This window comes from Musca autumnalis, unplaced genomic scaffold (genome assembly GCF_047663935.1).
Source record: "Musca autumnalis isolate F117 unplaced genomic scaffold, ASM4766393v1 scaffold_4, whole genome shotgun sequence".
Classification (NCBI taxonomy): Eukaryota; Metazoa; Arthropoda; class Insecta; order Diptera; family Muscidae; genus Musca; species Musca autumnalis.
In genome coordinates this window covers 243,664,695-243,683,724 of record NW_027411977.1, presented here as the reverse complement: position 1 = coordinate 243,683,724, position 19,030 = coordinate 243,664,695, and the positions used below count along the sequence as shown (strand labels likewise).

The following is a 19,030-nucleotide window of genomic DNA, read 5'->3' as shown; positions in this document are numbered from 1 at the left end:
TATTATTGAAAGCAGCAAAATCAATATTTGAGGCATACTTTAAGGTTTGATTATTTTCTCCTTATTAATGAAAAGCAATATAGCCAATAATTTATGTTGATTTATGAAAAAGTTGCCAATAAATATAAAAAAAATTGGTAACAAGTATAACAAGTGAAAAGGGGAAGGAGAGGAAGATAAGTAGCAGAATTGCCTGCCTACTTGTCTATGAAATTTGATTTTAGTTGATTAACAAAAGTTTTTTTTTATGGTAAGTTGGGGGAAAAGTAAAACTTTTCTGGATATTGGAGAAAGTATACTTGACACAGAAATTCAAATAGCCAACAAACAAAAACAACAACAAGTGAAATTAAATACCAAACAACATATTTTATGTAATATTATATTTTCAAGCCATTATTTCTTGAATAGCTAACAAATTAAAATTCTTTTTGATGGAATGTTGGCCTTGCTATGCAAAGAAGGGGGTGGGTGAGATAGAAATAATTTTATTTATGGGTTCACTCACCCTTTTGTGTTATCATAGATCTGTTTATGGCCAAATTGAACACCTTTTAACTTGGTAATTTTTATGTCCTGGATTATGTACTCTTTTTTCCCATTGTCCCCCGTTTTATGGCCCTCCTACCACCATCGATAATATTAAAGGCCTGGCATTATTATAATAATACTTAAAACGTGCATTTAGTTGGACGTTTAAATCATCTAAAAAGCCATTTGTTGGGAATAACAAATATCTTCTAAGTGTAATGTTTTACTTACCTCCCCCTCACCACCAAGAAATAAAGGAAATGTGTATATTTTGCTACTGCGCCTAAAATTATGCAAATACTGTTTTATTCTATTCTCGTATATTTTATGACACGAATAAATAAAATGACCACATAAAATGTTACCCGGTCGGTCTTTCTTTTTTCCTTGTTTTTACTTCTTCAATAAAAATAAGCCGTTTTTCATATAACAAACATATCATAGAAAAACACTCACTCTTTCTTGGTAAGCCGGGTAAGGGAGAGGGGGAAGGGGAGATTGAGGGCTGGAAAGTAGCATTGTTTGTTGGTTTTCTAACAAATCTTTTAGATTGTATAATAAAATGTATATAAAAAGTCACTGTGGAGTAAGTCAAATGTTTTCGTCTTTTTATAGCAAAGTTTCAGTATATTATTTTATAGCAGCTTTTTAGGGGCAATCAGTCATATGTTTATGACTGATACATGGTTATGTGTATGTAGTTGAGACAGTTGTGCTCAGGCCATGACATAAAAGAAATTTGTTTAAGTATGTAATGTACAAACTTCAAACTGTTGGTGGGCCATCAGAGGGATTTTTTATATTTCCTACATAAAAAAATATTGAGGCACTCAAAGGAAAATAACTTTCGGTAGGGCATACTTTGAGGGAGTCTCACATAAATACAGACAGTTATATGAATTTAAATGGGATTTAAATTTGGTGATATAGAGGATACATAAATCCGGGATATTTTTTATTTTGTCTCAATAATTTAGGAAGCCTAAGCCAAGTATTCATCAATCAGAGAAAAACTAATCGAGCTATGTATACGGAAATTTGTATTTAATGAAATGACATTTAAAATTTGACGATCAAGAAAGCTCCTGAATCCAAGATATTTTTAATTTGAACTGTATTTTGCAACGAAAACACTCCGAAGTATAAGTATATAAACAAATTGTGAGTTCTTTATTAGATATTTTCTATAGACACCTTCTGGAAGAAAGGGTGCTTTTTTAGACCTTTTTTGAAAGAAAGTGTGCTTCTATAGACCTTTTCCGAAAAAAGAAGATGGTTCTATAGAACTTTTCTGTAAGAAAGGGTGCATCTATAGACCTTTTCTGTAAGAAAGGGTGCTTCTATAGACCTTTTCTGTAAGAAAGGGTGCTTCTATAGACCTTTTCTGTAAGAAAGGGTGCTTCTATAGACCTTTTCTGTAAGAAAGGGTGCTTCTATAGACCTTTTCTGTAAGAAAGGGTGCTTCTATAGACCTTTTCTGTAAGAAAGGGTGCTTCTATAGACCTTTTCTGTAAGAAAGGGTGCTTCTATAGACCTTTTCTGTAAGAAAGGGTGCTTCTATAGACCTTTTCTGTAAGAAAGGGTGCTTCTATATACCTTTTTTGTAAAAAAGGGTGCTTCTATAGACCTTTTCTGTAAGAAAGGGTGCTTCTATAGACCTTTTCTGTAAGAAAGGGTGCTTCTATAGACCTTTTCTGTAAGAAAGGGTGCTTCTATAGACCATTTCTGAAAGAAAGGGTGCTTCTATAGACCTTTTCTGTAAGAAAGGGTGCTTCTATTGACCTTTTCTGTAAGAAAGGGTGCTTTTACAGACCTTTTCTGTAAGAAAGGGTGCTTCTATTGACCTTTTCTGTAAGAAAGGGTGCTTCTATTGACCTTTTCTGTAAGAAAGGGTGCTTCTATAGACCTTTTCTGTAAGAAAGGGTGCTTCTACAGACCTTTTCTGTAAGAAAGGGTGCTTCTATAGACCTTTTCTGTAAGAAAGGGTGCTTCTATAGACCTTTTCTGTAAGAAAGGGTGCTTCTATAGACCTTTTCTGTAAGAAAGGGTGCTTCTATAGACCTTTTCTGTATGAAAGGGTGCTTCTATAGACCTTTTCTGTATGAAAGGGTGCTTCTATAGACCTTTTCTGTATGCAAGGGTGCTTCTATAGACCTTTTCTGTAAGGAAGGGTGCTTCTATAGACCTTTTCTGTAAGAAAGGGTGCTTCTATAGACCTTTTCTGTAAGAAAGGGTGCTTCTATAGACCTTTTCTGTAAGAAAGGGTGCTTCTATAGACCTTTTCTGTAAGAAAGGGTGCTTCTATAGACCTTTTCTGTAAGAAAGGGTGCTTCTATAGACCTTTTCTGTAAGAAAGGGTGCTTCTATAGACCTTTTCTGTAAGAAAGGGTGCTTCTATAGACCTTTTCTGTAAGAAAGGGTGCTTCTTTAGACCTTTTCTGTAAGAAAGATTGCCTCTGAAAGAAAGGCTGCTTCTATAGAACTTTTCTGAAAGAAAGGATGCTTCTATAGACCCTTTCTGAAAGAAAGAATGCGTCCATAAGGAAATCATGTGTGGCGGGCTGTACCAAAGCGTATACTTAGGCGTCATTTTCGGCATAATTTAAGGGAAAAAACAATTTTGTGCATACTTTAAGGGATTACTATTTACTATAAAATTTATAGCCTACTTAGGAGAGTCTTTATTTTTGGTATTAAACAGAATATTATACAGTGAAACAATTAGTTTATTCACAGAGTTTCTATGCCCGAGGGATTTCCTAGGTTTAATTTTTTATTGCCTCATATCACGTGCCTAGTGCTTTGCCAAGGCTTAGAGGTGTCAAAATCTTATGACCAAAGGCTAAAGATTAAATTTCTTGCAATACCTACCATACATTACATTGAGCCGACTGATGATTATATTTCATATTCAAGCAAATTGTAGCATACCTTAGGGGGGTTTTTTCTACAAATCTTATAGTCTGTTTTAAGGCGTTTTAAAATTTTTTTATATATTTTTCTTCACAATTGTTTTTTAAGGTTACATTTTATAAACCCGAGAAATAAAAAAATTTGACGTTATTTCTTTAGAATTTAAAACCTATTTAAGGTGTTTTTATTTCTAGTATTTTTTTTGTAATCAAGTGTTAATTAAATTAGTTTTAGACTACCTTAATGGATTGTATCTTTTTCAAAATAAAAGTCTACTTTTTGGAATTTTTATATTTTATAACTTAAAGAAAAAAATAAATTTCTTTTTCTATACCAAATCCCTAAAACTTGAATAAACATTATTTCAATATTTATATTATTGTCTGTCCCTTAAAATTAAAAGAAAAAAATGCAAATAAATTTCTCTTGCAAATAGGCAGAAAATTTGTTTATTATTATTTGTTCAAATGTTAACGAGCAAAAGTAATAATTTGTTTTATTTTCCTTCTTTTTTCTATCTTTCCAGATGACTGAATAAATCGATTTTGATTTTGGCCCAAGAACGAGCACCCAAACAAGCAAACAACTGACCATAAATTCGCTTTTCCAAGGAACACAAATGTAAAGCCCAAAACGAAAGATAAACCAAAAAACAAGAAAAATCAAATGCTAAGAAGGAATCAAAACACAAGCTAAACAAATTGCCTTAGAAAAAATACCAAAAAACAAAACACTTGTTTCTCTACAAAGAAAAAAATAAGAAAGAAAGAAATTGTACATATTTGTTTACTATGGCCACAAATCCTTGATTATATTAACTTGGCCTAGGAAGCAAAGCAAAAGGAAAAACACATAAAATCTCAAAAGAATATAAACGATATGGCTTCTGTTTGTGCTGCTTTGCTCGTTAATAGCTGTTGTAAATATTACAAAAAATAGCTCAATTATTTTCGAAGTTTCCAAAAAGCAAATAAAGAAATACATGGTATACCCTGGTTACTTAAAGCCCATGTACCTGTCTAATAACCAAACAGACCATAATAAAATAACTGACCTTATATGTTGGTAGCATTTAGGGTTTATGGTATTTTGGCCAATGACCGAGCGGACACACATGTTTGGACCCCTTAAAATATACTACTCCATATATTTTAACATAGGCCATAAAGTTTGTTAAAAACCAAAACACAGCAAACACGCCATGAGCCACATTTAGTTGCTCACTCACCCACTGCCAACAGTATTGACCGTTTGTTGGCCGAAAAAAAAAACACAAATACAGTTATTTGTATTAGTTAACATATCGTTAAGCAATAAACTTTGTAAATAATAATGCTTTGCCTACATTTAGGCGAATATCATATGAGTATGAATATACTTAATATTGTAAATACCTTGAGGATATTGTTAGGGGGCTTGTGTGTGTGTGAGGGGGCTGTGTAAAGGTCTAAATTCCTGAACCTTCCTCATTGCTCAATTTAGGAAATTTGATTATGGACGAGAAACGCACACACACTCATTCCCACACACACACACAATGCGTGTGTTTGGTGTTATCAGCCACAATTTACTGCAATCTCCTGGGTTGTGATTTAATGGCTTCGTTGCTTGAGTCTGAGGTATTTTTGATTTTATTCACCTCCATTCTAGGCTGTCGTGCCACATGGAATGATTGAATGTGATTCAATTTAGTTTGGGAGGGAGAAACCAGGAATTATTGACAATAATTTATGAAAGGAGATATTTTATGATGAGATTAAATCATTTCAAATGATTTGAAAATTATGTTTCACTAAGTGAGGCAAACGTTCAAGATTGTTTATTCACATAATTAAAATGTATCAGAAGATACAAATTTCCTTCAGAGTCCGGTCAGACATGTCGTACAAAAATCTGAAAGTAATTGTCTTAGCCACACAGACGAGAAATTAATTATATTTGTTATGAATATTTAAAAAATCTACGCCTTGTTTAGGTCCTTGGAAAAAATATTTAAAAATCTACGCCTGGTTTAGGTCCTTGGAAAAAAATATTTAAAAATCTAGGTCCCCGGAAAAAGTATTTAAAAAATCTACGCCTAGTTTAGGTCCTTGGAAAAAAAATATTTAAAAATCTAGGTCCCCGGAAAAAGTATTTAAAAAATCTACGACTGGTTTAGGTCCTTGGAAAAAAATATTTAAAAATCTAGGTCCCCGGAAAAAATATTTAAAAAATCTACGCCTGGTTTAGGTCCTTGGAAAAAAATATTTAAAAATCTAGGTCCCCGGAAAAACTATTTAAAAAATCTACGCCTGGTTTAGGTCCTTGGAAAAAATATTTAAAAAATCTAAGCCTGGTTTAGGTCCTTGGAAAAAATATTTAAAAAATCTACGCCTGGTTTAGGTCCTTGGAAAAAATATTTAAAAATCTAGGTCCCCGGAAAAAATATTTAAAAAATCTACGCCTGGTTTAGGTCCTTGGAAAAAATATTTAAAAATCTAGGTCCCCGGAAAAAATATTTAAAAAATCTACGCCTGGTTTAGGTCCTTGGAAAAATATTTAAAAATCTAGGTCCCCGGAAAAAATATTTAAAAAATCTACGCCTGGTTTAGGTCCTTGGAAAAAATATTTAAAAAATCTACGCCTGGTTTAGGTCCTTGGAAAAAATATTTAAAAAATCTACGCCTGGTTTAGGTCCTTGGAAAAAATATTTAAAAAATCTACGCCTGGTTTAGGTCCTTGGAAAAAATATTTAAAAAATCTACGCCTGGTTTAGGTCCTTGGAAAAAATATTTAAAAAATCTACGCCTGGTTTAGGTCTTTAGAAAAAATATTTAAAAAATCTACGCCTTGTTTAGGTCTTTGGAAAAAATGTTTAAAAAATCTACGCCTTGTTTAGGTCCTTGGAAAAAATATTTAAAAATTCTACGCCTTGTTTAGGTCCTTGGAAAAAATATTTAAAAATCTAGGTCCCCGGAAAAAATATTTAAAAAATCTACGCCTGGTTTAGGTCCTTGGAAAAAATATTTAAAAATCTAGGTCCCCGGAAAAAATATTTAAAAAATCTACGCCTGGTTTAGGTCCTTGGAAAAAATATTTAAAAAATCTACGCCTTGTTTAGGTCCTTGGAAAAAATATTTAAAAAATCTACGTCTTGTTTAGGTCCTTGGAAAAAATATTTAAAAAATCTACGCCTTGTCTAGGATTTTGAAAATAATATTTAAAAAATCTACACCTTGTTTAGGACCACGGGAAAAATATTTAAAAAATCTACGCCTTGTTTAGGACCACGGAAAAAATATTTAAAAAATCTACGCCTTGTTTAGGTCCTTGGATAAAATATTTAAAAAATCTTCGGCTTGTGTAGGTCCTGGGAAAAATATTTAAAAAATGTATTTAAAAATTCTACCCCTTGTATAGGTTATTGGGGAAAATATTTAAAAGATCTACGCCTTGTGTAGGTTATTGTAAAGCTCAATAACTCTTAAGAAATTTAGTTTCTACAATTTGTTTATATTTAATTTTAATTTAAGAATTTTATTTGCTCTACACTTTTCGTTTATCCTAAAAAGCTCTTTGTCCAATTATTTTCTCAAAATCTCCGTTTTCAAAGGCAATTGAGAAAACATTTTTTTATTTGCACTTTTAATAATAGATGAATAAAAACTTGCAATTACCTGAACCTAATTCCAGACAATATTCTTTAGAAATTTTTTGTTGTAGCATTGACATGTGGGTGGGTTTTGTTTGTGTCAACAAAGCATTAAAAAGGCTCAACTATTTTATGGTGCCCTTACAAAAATGCCTTTGCCAATGATTTTGTGTCCTACAAAATAATAATAATAATAAATAAATTGAAAATTTTATTTTTGTAAATTTTATGAAATGTATATTACAATAACAACAAATTGTATTACAAATAATAATAAAGTACAAAAATAAATATAGTGTTCAAGAAAGAGAGAGGGTGGGAGCAATAAAATAAATTTCAAATTGATTTATATGGTTTGAAACCACCAATTATAAAATTTTATGAGGTAAAAAAGGCAAAAATAAAATCTAAGAATATTTCATATTGAAGCAAAAAGCATCAAAAAGTGCAGGAGACGGGCAGTGAAAACATGACTGCTGGCCGGTGGCAATATCTGCAGACACAAAGTATCAAGTCTGTTTGCGCTTATGATGAGAATTATGGAAAGAAACAAACTATGATATAAATCTATTGCCAAGTTATCCAAAAGGGGAAAATAAGGCAGACAGATTTCAAGCTCATCACCACACAAACACGTGGCTAGAAGAATGTGTCATATATTCCATCCAATATTCTATGTTCAATGTTATATTAGTTCGATTTTACACCCTCTCCTTGAATTTCTCTCTGTCTTTCTGTTGTTGGATCTCTTTGTGTTGAAGTGTTGATATTGATTCTAATTTGTAGCTGTGTTTTTACCATTGTGGCCCATAACTATGAAAAGTCACGTTCTGTTTGTTGTAGCCAATGTAAATGTCAAAGCTTTTTTGTTTATGCTTTTGAATATTTTTACTTTGTTGTAAATGTTGTCAGAATAGAATGATGATTGAATCTTTAACACACAAACCTAAATATCAAACAAAATGTCATATATATTTATATCAATTTATTTCACTAAATATCAAATGTAACAAATCTATTTTTGAGAGTATATTAGTGTATGTGTGTGGTCTTTACTAGAAGTTCGTGTTGGTGAATACATATCAATGATGGACAGAAAAATGTAAATGAATTTCTTTTGTAATAAAGAACATTTTGGGTTTGATAAAAAGGATAGAGAGATGCGCTCTAATAGAGGCGAACTTCATTGAATACTTGTGTAGGTTCTTGGAAAAATTATTTAAAAAATCTACGCCTTGTGCAGGTTCTTGGAAAAATTATTTAAAAAATCTACGCCTTGTGCAGGTTCTTGGAAAAATTATTTAAAAAATCTACGCCTTGTGTAGGTTCTTGGAAAAATATTAAAAAAATCTACGCCTTGTGTAGGTCCTTGGAAACAAATATTTAAAAAATCTACGCTTTGTGTAGGTCCTTGGAAAAAAATATTTAAAAATCTACGCCTTGTGTAGGTCCTTGGAAAAATTATTTAAAAAATCTACGCCTTTTGTAGGTTCTTGGAAAAATTATTTAAAAAATCTACGACTTTTGTAGGTTCTTGGAAAAATTATTTAAAAAATCTACGCCTTTTGTAGGTTCTTGGAAAAATTATTTAAAAAATCTACGCCGTTTGTAGGTTCTTGGAAAAATTATTTTAAAAATTTACGCCTTTTGTAGGTTCTTGGAAAAATTATTTAAAAAATCTACGCCTTTTGTAGGTTCTTGGAAAAATTATTTAAAAAATCTACGCCTTGTTTAGGTCCTTGGTCTATGCCTTGTTTAGGTCGACGGAAAGAATATATAAAAAATCTACGCTTTGTTTGGGTCCACGAACAAATATTTTAAAAATCTACTTTGGAAAAATATATTTAAAAAATATACGCCTTTTTAGGTCCCCTGAAAAATATTTAAATAATCTACACCTTGCACTTTGTAGCTCTTTAAAAAATATTTAAAGTAAGTGGACGACTTGTAATTTGTAGCTCCATGAAGGAAAAGATTTCTTCTCAGAAAAAAATTTTAATACAATTCAATTATTATTTTTTTCCGAACTTCCATCCTAACTTCATTGAGAATATTAAGCCAATAACTAAATGAAAGAAAAAGAAGAAGCAAGAAAAAATTGATTTCCATTCAAGCGAAAGTTGAAAAAGAGAAATCTAATCAGCCATGAAAATATTATCTGTAAATAATGTGTATGTAATTGTGGCATAGTTTTAGGCTCCATTGAGTTTTGTCTATCATCTTCTAGGCAAAATACCTCAAAAAAGGGAAAAGAGGAAAACGTAACGAAATGGATAACATAAAAACAATAACTGAATAAATGGCCGTAAATAGGCAAAAAAATCAATCGAATAAACCCCCGAAGATGAGAATATTGTAGCTAAATTAAACTTTGGGTTATAAGAAATTGCTAATATTCCATTCCATTATTGGCCCAACACAAAAATTAGCAGCATATTTTATGGATGAAAAGCAAAAGAAGAAAAATCAATTTCTTCTTTTCGTTTTTTCTTCTTTGTCCATTCATTATAGATCAATATGTTAAAGTTTCTTTTATGTATTTTTCTTCACAAACTTCAATATGGCTGGAAACTTGCAAAAAATTCCCAAAAATATGCCTTTCGTTAGCTGGTATTGTTTACTTTAGTCGTCATCTACTCTTCACATCACTTCTTAGTGTAACTTTCCTTATCATTTCCATTCAAATATGTGAATAACTAAGATGTAAAGATATTTCATTAAGGTTGTTTGTTTATTTTTGCTAACACACACAGACGTAGACACACACAAGTGTCCAGAAATAATTTTCATGTTGGACCCTCTGGTTCCAATGAAATGAGAAATCCTGTGTAAACAAAAATAACCAGAAAAAATTGGGAAATTGTAATGGTCATTCTCTATTCATAAGCGATGAAGTGCTGAAGTTTTCATCACATTCCATAAAGGAGAAGTAATAAAGAACGTGTTGTTTTCTTTGCTTTAGGATTTTTTGAAATGACATATTCATAATACGTAACATCTTGATGTAGGTAGACAGACATATGTACGAAGGCAAGATATAAATAGAGCACATAACGAAGGAGTCCATTCTGAGAAGTGATGAGAACAAAAAGCAAATAATTTAAAGAAAGCTATACAGTTTGTTTTGTGATGTATTTAACCTGAAGTCTGTCCAAATATATAGTGGGTCTAGAGGTCCTGTAGGTACTGTTTAGGTTCGTGAAAACAATATTAAAAAAACCGACTTCCACTGTTTAGGTCCTTGAAAACAAAAATGATTTAAAAAATTTTTGCCATGTGTAGGTCCTTGCAAAAATTATTAAAACAAAATTGTTGCCCTGTGTAGGTCCTTGCAAACATTATTTAAAAAATTGTTGCCTTTTGTGGGTCCTTGGAAAAAAATATTTAAAAAATCTTCGCCTTGTGTAGGTCCTTGTAAAAAATATTTACGCCTTTGTAGATCCTTGGAAAAAATATTTAAAAAATCTTCGCCTTGTGTAGGTCCTTGTAAAAAATATTTAAAAAATCTACGCCTTTTGTAGGCCCTTGGAAAAAATATTTAAAAAATCTACGCCTTGTGCAGGTCTTCGGAAAAAATATTTAAAAAATGTACGCCTTGTGTAGGTCCTTGGAAAATATATTTAAAAAATCTACGCCTTGTGTAGGTCCTTGGAAAAAATATTTAAAAAATGTACGCTTTGTGTAGGTCCTTGGAAAAATATATTAAAAAAATCTACGCCTTGTGTAGGTCCTTGGAACAAATATTTAAGAAATCTGTGCCTTGTTTAGCTCCTTGGACAAAATATTTAAAAAATCCAAGCCTTGTTTGGGTCGTTGGAAAATGATATTAAAAAATATTTAAACAGGAGTCTGTCTGTTTAGGTCCTTGAAAACAACATTAAAAAAACAACGACTTGCACTGTTTAGGTCCTTGAAAAAAATTATTTTAATCAAGGAGTTCCACTGTTTAGATCTTTAAAAAAAATATTTTAAAAAATATTAAAAAAATCCAGATATTCTACTTCTAAAGTTTAGGTCCTTGAAAAGAATATTTAAAAAATCCACCACTGTTTTTGTTTAGGTCCTTGAAAAGAATATTTAAAAAATCCACCACTGTTTTTGTTTAGGTCCTTGAAAAGAATATTTAAAAAATCCACCACTGTTTTTGTTTAGGTCCTTAAAAAAATATTTAAAAATTCAGGATTTGTGCTGTTTAGGTCCATGAAATGAATATTTAAAAAATCCACCACTGTTTTTGTTTAGGTCCTTTAAAAAATATTTAAAAATTCAGGATTTGTGCCGTTTAGGTCCTTGAAAAAAATATTTAAAAAATCCACGACTTCTACTGTTTAGGTCCTTGAAAAAAAATATTTAAAAAATCCACGACTTCTACTGTTTAGGTCCATGAAAAAAATATTTAAAAAATCCACGACTTCTACTGTTTAGGTCCTTGAAAAAATATTTAAAAAATCCACGACTTCTACTGTTTAGGTCCTTGAAAAAAATATTTAAAAAATCCACGACTTCTACTGTTTAGGTCCCTGAAAAAAATATTTAAAAAATCCACGACTTCTACTGTTTAGGTCCTTGAAAAAATATTTAAAAAATCCACGACTTCTACTGTTTAGGTCCTTGAAAAAAATATTTAAAAAATCCACGACTTCTACTGTTTAGGTCCTTGAAAAAAATATTTAAAAAATCCACGACTTCTACTGTTTAGGTCCTTGAAAAAAATATTTAAAAAATCCACGACTTCTACTGTTTAGGTCCTTGAAAAAAATATTTAAAAAATCCATGCCTGTTATTGTTTAGGTCCTTGAAAAAATATTTAAAAAATTCACGATTTGTGGTGCTTAGATCCTTGAAAAAAATATTTAAAAAATACACGACTTCTACTGTTTAGGTCCTTGAAAAAAATATTTAAAAAATCCAAGACTTCTACTGTTTAGGTCCTTGAAAAAAATATTTAAAAAATACACGACCTCTACTGTTTAGGTCCTTGAAAAAAAATATTTAAAAAATCCACGATTTGTGCTGTTTAGGTCCTTGAAAACGTTATTTTAAAAAATCCACGATTTGTGCTGTTTAGGTCCTTGAAAAAATTATTTTAAAAAATCCATGATTTGTGCTGTTTAGGTCCTTGAAAAAATTATTTTAAAAAATATACGATTTGTGCTGTTTAGGTCCTTGAAAAAAATATTTAAAAAACCAAGATTTGTGCTGTTTAGGTCCTTGAAAAAATATTTAAAAAATCCACGATTTGTAATGTTTAGATCCTTGAACAAATATTTAAAAATCCAATATTTGTATTGTTTATAGGTTCTTGAAAAATATTTCAAAATCCATATTTTGAGCTTTTTAGATCCTTGAAATATATTGTGTGCTGTTTTGGTTTTTGAAAAATATAAAAAAATATTAAATTGTTTCTTGAAAAATTCTCAAGGAACTCAAGATTATTTCAAATTATTTTAGCTTGCTCAGCTATGAAATTTTATTACCTTAAATATTAAACAAATACGACTAAATCATATTTTCCTTGATTATTATTTACACTGTGGAATTAAACAATGCTCTCAAAATTCATCCAAGAACAATAAAAAAATCTTTATGACATATTTAAACAATAAAACCATAAAACATATGTATAACAATAATGCAAATAGACATTTTGAACATTTTCTATTTATTCTAAATGAATATTTAAGCCAATAAAACCAAAAATTAGAATCTATTGTATACTAAAACTCTACATTTATTTATCAAAGAAAATTGCTTTCAATAATAATTTGTCAAGCTAAATATTCATGATTCTTTTTTTCTGTTTCTTTTTATTGCAGGCATTTTTCATAATAACTACTAAATCCATAAATAACAACCAAAGATATTTTAAATTAAGTTATACAAAACAAACATAAAAATAAATACACATATTTCAAATTAAATGAAATCTTCATTGAAATTGAAAAGATGCAATAAAATCGTAGGAATTATGCCAAGAAGAAAAAGCATTTCAAAGATTACCCCTCAAATGCCCACAACAAAGTAATCTGCAAATAAAAATAATCAAAGAATCAAAACTTAAATTGTATGTGGCAATTGACAATAACCAAACAAAGTGGAAGTTTAACAATTGAAATTGCAACAAAATCCAAGTGATAACATTTGCCGCAACAACAGCATAACAAGGGAATTGCAATTGTTGCAATAATAACAACAACAAGGAGCAGCAGAAAAAAACAACATAAAAATAAGCCATCTTAAGCAAGAAGTCTTAGCCACTGCAAACAACAACCTACACAAAATAGCAAAATTCAAAACTTACGTTGACAATGATATAAAACGTAACAACACTCAATGCAATTTCCATGCACATGTACAGTAAACACACATACATTTACACCCCTTTCACACACACACCACCCAAACATCAGCAACGTGCAGCAATTTCCCATATGAGCATTTAAACATTGCTTAACGATTATTATTGCCAAAACGTCACAAACACACACTAACACATTCAAAACGGAAGCCCCAACACCTTGGGGGCCTTTCAACACACAACAATTGCAGTTTAGCAATTCCAGTGATAGCTGCGCTAAAGAGTTGCCTTAAGATTATAGGCGGCTCTCTGGAAAGCAACAAAACGTTGTTGTTGCCTAACGACAACAGCGTTATTAACAACTAGCAACAGCAAAAGCAACACCATCATCATCATCGCCAGCAAGTAGCAGCAGTCTTAAAACACACATCGGCAGCAACATGTTGCTACAACGACATCATCAGCCTGGCAGCCTGCTAATCGGATTTACATTGTTAATTTATAGCTTACAAGGATATACAAATGTTCTGGCAGTGGGTAAGTACAACAACAACAATAGAGAAATAATTTTTTATTTCCATTTCTATTATTTGAAGAAATAAATTGTTCCATCTTCTTGAAGTACTCTTAAGAACAACCAAAGAAAAGAAAATATAAATTACTTCCCTAGGAATGCCTAACAGTAGGCCAAAAATGACTGGCATTGCCTAAAAGTAGGCTAATGGTTTTATTTAAATAAAACAAGTTTCGTTTTTCACAATCTAAAATGAAATTAACAAGAATTTATTATTGTGAGCAAAGAAAATTTCATTTGATAAAATAGAGATTTATGATATGGGAGGGGGTATGTAAAGGGAGACAGGGTATAAAAGAAGGAGATAACAACAGGTGGAATGCTGTGGTTATAAATCAACACAGTTCTCCGGGGGCAAACCACAATCCTTAGTCGAAATATACATTAGACAATTATTGCCGTGTACTTGGTCCTTAAGAAAATATTTAAAAAATCTCAGCCTTGCATTGTTTTGGTCCTTAAAAAATATTTAAAAAATCCTGGCATTGTATTGTATTGATCCTTCAAAAAATAAATAAATAAATAAATAAATAAATAAATAAATAAATAAATAAATAAATAAATAAATAAATAAATAAATAAATAAATAAATAAATAAATAAATAAATAAATAAATAAATAAATAAATAAATAAATAAATAAATAAATAAATAAATAAATAAATAAATAAATAAATAAATAAATAAATAAATAAATAAATAAATAAATAAATAAATAAATAAATAAATAAATAAATAAATAAATAAATAAATAAATAAATAAATAAATAAATAAATAAATAAATAAATAAATAAATAAATAAATAAATAAATAAATAAATAAATAAATAAATAAATAAATAAATAAATAAATAAATAAATAAATAAATAAATAAATAAATAAATAAATAAATAAATAAATAAATAAATAAATAAATAAATAAATAAATAAATAAATAAATAAATAAATAAATAAATAAATAAATAAATAAATAAATAAATAAATAAATAAATAAATAAATAAATAAATAAATAAATAAATAAATAAATAAATAAATAAATAAATAAATAAATAAATAAATAAATAAATAAATAAATAAATAAATAAATAAATAAATAAATAAATAAATAAATAAATAAATAAATAAATAAATAAATAAATAAATAAATAAATAAATAAATAAATAAATAAATAAATAAATAAATAAATAAATAAATAAATAAATAAATAAATAAATAAATAAATAAATAAATAAATAAATAAATAAATAAATAAATAAATAAATAAATAAATAAATAAATAAATAAATAAATAAATAAATAAATAAATAAATAAATAAATAAATAAATAAATAAATAAATAAATAAATAAATAAATAAATAAATAAATAAATAAATATATAAATAAAAGAAAATAAAATAAAATAAAATAAAATAATCATTGAAATCTTTTGGTCCTTGCAAAAAAATATTAAAATATCTACGCCATGTATAGTTTTATTCCTTAAAAAATATTAAAATATCAACGCCATGTATTGTTTTATTCCTTAAAAAATATTTAAATAATCCACGCCTTATATTGCTTTGATGCAATTTCAAAAATTGCGAAATATTGGGAAACATAAAATGAAACAATAAACAAATAAACAACACTGACCTCAAGCTCAAAGAAGATTTTCATTTCTAAAATAAATATAAAAGGTCGAATAAACTAAAACTAAAACATTTGAACAAATATTTAAAAATCCAGGCCTTTTATTGTATTGGTCCTTCAAAAAAATATTTAAAAATTCGGGGCCTTAAAAAATTATTTATTTAAAAAATCCAAACCTTTTATTGTTTTGGCCCTTAAAAAATTCTTAAAAAAATCCACTTGTCTTGTTTTGGTCTTTAAAAAAATATTAAAAAAGTCGTCGCCTTTTATTGTTGTGAGCCTTAAAATATATTAAAAAAATCCACGTATTTTATTGTTCTGGAAAAAATATAAAAAATCCAAGCTTAGTATTGTATTGATCCTTCAAAAAAAACAAAAAATAAATAAATAAATAAATAAATAAATAATAATAATAATAATAATAATAATAATAATAATAATAATAATAATAATAATAATAATAATAATAATAATAATAATAATAATAATAATAATAATAATAATAATAATATCGAAGACTCGTTTTGTTTTGGTCCTTGAAAAAAATATCTAAAAAATCCATGCCTTGTATTATTTGGTTAAAAAAAGAAATTTAAAACGTACATGCCTTGTATTGCTTTGGTCCTAAAAAAATATATTTAAAAAACGCAGGCATTTTTGTTTTAGTCCTTAAAACAATAAAAAATCGGGGCTTTGTCTTGTTTTGGTCTTGTTTATTCCTTAAAAAATATTTAAATAATCCAAGCCTTATATTGCTTTGGTATTTGAACAAATATTTAAAAATCCGGCGCCTTAAAAAATTGATTTGGCCCTTAAAAAATTCTTAAAAAATCGACTTGTCTTGTTTTGGTCTTTGAAAAAAAAAATATATTAAAAAAGTCGTCGCCTTTTATTGTTGTGAGCCTTAAAATATATTAAAAAATCCACGTATTTTATTGTTCTGGAAAAAATATAAAAAATCCAAGCTTAGTATTGTATTGATCCTTCAAAAAAACAAAAAAAAAAAAATAAATAAATAAATAATAATAATAATAATAATAATAATAATAATAATAATAATAATAATAATAATAATAATAATAATAATAATTAAAAACCCAAATCTCGTTTTATTTTGATTTACTTCAAAAAAAAAAATAATAATAATAATTAAAAATCGAAGACTCGTTTTGTTTTGGTCCTTGAAAAAAAAAATATCTAAAAAATCCATGCGTTGTATTATTTGGTTAAACAAAGAAATTTAAAACGTACATGCCTTGTATTGCTTTGGTCCTGAAAAAATATATTTAAAAAACCCAGGCTTTTTTGTTTTAGTCCTTAAAACAATATAAAATCGGGACTTTGTCTTATTTTGGTCCTTGAAAAATATTTTAAAAATCCACGCTTTCCATTTTTTGGTCCTTAAAAAAAATATTTAAAAAATACAGGCCTTGTATTGTTTTGATCTTTGAATAAAATTAAAAAATATATAACCTTGTACTGTTTTGGTCCTTCATAAAATATTTAGGCCTTGTATTGTTTTGATCCGTAAAAAATATTTGAAAAATCCACGCCGTGTATTGCTTTGGTCTTTGGAAATTAAATATTTAAAAAAATCAAGGCCATGTACTGTTTGGTCCTTGGAAAAGAAATATTTGAAAAATCCAGGCCTTGCATTGTTTTGATCTTTAAAAAAAGATATTTGGAAAACCCAGGCATTTTATTGTTCATCTATATATATAAAAGAGCGGTGAGGTGAGGTATTCACTGACTGATTCATCAGCGCCCAGACGAAACCGCTGAAGCTAGAAAGTTGAAATTTTGGGTGTAGGTTGCTGTTGGTGTGTAGGGGTGAGATAAGGATGGGTTTTTGGAAATTCGACCTAGAAGTGTACGAAAAGTACTAAAAGGTACTAAATATGGTACCCTTTGTATTAGGCAAACGGTAAGAGCTAGAATATTGAAATTTGGAATGAGGGTCACTGATGGAGAGTTAGAAAGATGTACAAAATGGTTATTGGAAATTCGAACTATAAGTGTACGAAAAGTACTAAAATTTACAAAATTTAGTACCAATTGTATATTTTGAACGGATATAGCTAGAACCATGGAATTTGGTATGGAAATCAAGGTTGGGAAGTGGTGTTGATGTAATTAAATGGTTTTGGAAAATCGTACGAAAAGTACTAAATGGTACTAAATTAAGTACAACTTGGATTTGGGTGAACGGATAGAGCTGGAATCCTGAAATTTGGAATGAGGGCCACTGATGAAGAGTAACAATGAAAGGTTTTTGGAAATTCGAACTATTAGGGTACGAAAAGTACGAAATGGTACTAAATTTAGTACAAATTGGATTTGGGTGAACAGATAGAGCTGGAATCCCGAAATTTGGAATGAGGATCACTGATGAAGAGTAACTATGAAAGGTTTTTGGAAATTCGAACTATAAGTGCACGAAAAGTACTAAATGGTACCAAATTTAGTACAGTTTGAAATTAGGTGAACGGATTGAGTTGGAATCCTGAAATTTGGAAAGAGGGTCACTAATGGAAAGTAACAAGGAAAAGTTTTTGGCAATTCGAACTACATGTGCACGAAAAATAATAAATGGTACTAAATTTAGTACAATTTGGATTTGGGTGAACAGATAGAGCTGGAATCCCGAATTTTGGAATGAGGGTTACTGATGAAAAGTAACAATGAAAGGTTTTTGGAAATTCGAACTATAAGTGCACGAAAAGTACTAAATGGTACTAATTTTAGTACAATTTGGATTTGGGTGAACGGATAGAGCTGGAATCCTGAAATTTTTAATGAGGGCCACTGATGAAAAGTAACAATGAAAGGTTTTTGGAAATTCGAACTATAAGGGTACGAAAAGTACGAAATGGTACTAAATTTAGCACAATTTTAATTTGGGTGAACGGATTGGGTTGGAATCCTGAAATTTGGAAAGAAGGTCACTAATGGAAAGTAACAAGGAAAAGTTCTTGGAAATTCGAACTATATGTGCACGAAAAATAATAAATGATACTAAATTTAGTACAATTTGGATTTGGGTGAACAGATAGAGCTGGAATCCCGAAATTTGGAATGAGGATTACTGATGAAAAGTAACAATGAAAGGTTTTTGGAAATTCGAACTAAAGGGTACGAAAAGTACGAAATGGTACTAAATTTAGTACAGTTTGAAATTAGGTGAACGGATTGAGTTGGAATCCTGAAATTTGGAATGAGGGTCACAAATGGAAAGTAACAAAGAAAAGTTTTTGGAAATTCTAAGTCCCAATTTACATTAGGCGAGTTTACTTGCGGCAATTGTCAGTTTGTATGTGAGAGAGGGTGCTGAGAGGCAAAGGGTTACCATATGCCTCACCTCTCTCTCCTACAAAATGAAAATTGCCGCAAGTAAACTCGCCCAATGTAAATTGGGACTAACTATAAGTACACGAAACGTACTGAATTTAGT

At 29.1% G+C, this 19,030-nt stretch overlaps 1 protein-coding gene across 30 annotated transcripts in view; it reads left to right on the top strand.

Moving 5' to 3' along the window:
- Positions 1–19,030, top strand: part of nrm (neuromusculin) — an 898,245-nt gene that overhangs the window by 616,610 nt on the left and 262,605 nt on the right. For 26 of the 30 annotated variants that reach the window (XM_073984409.1, XM_073984411.1, XM_073984407.1 and 23 more), the window contains one exon: positions 12,892–13,910. In XM_073984409.1, coding sequence (XP_073840510.1) covers positions 13,814–13,910 — 97 coding nt within the window. In that variant the 5' untranslated portion in view covers positions 12,892–13,813. Of the gene's footprint in view, positions 1–3,970; positions 4,066–12,891; positions 13,911–19,030 lie in introns of all 30 variants that reach the window. The other 4 variants (XM_073984420.1, XM_073984398.1, XM_073984394.1 and 1 more) reach the window with 1 other exon arrangement.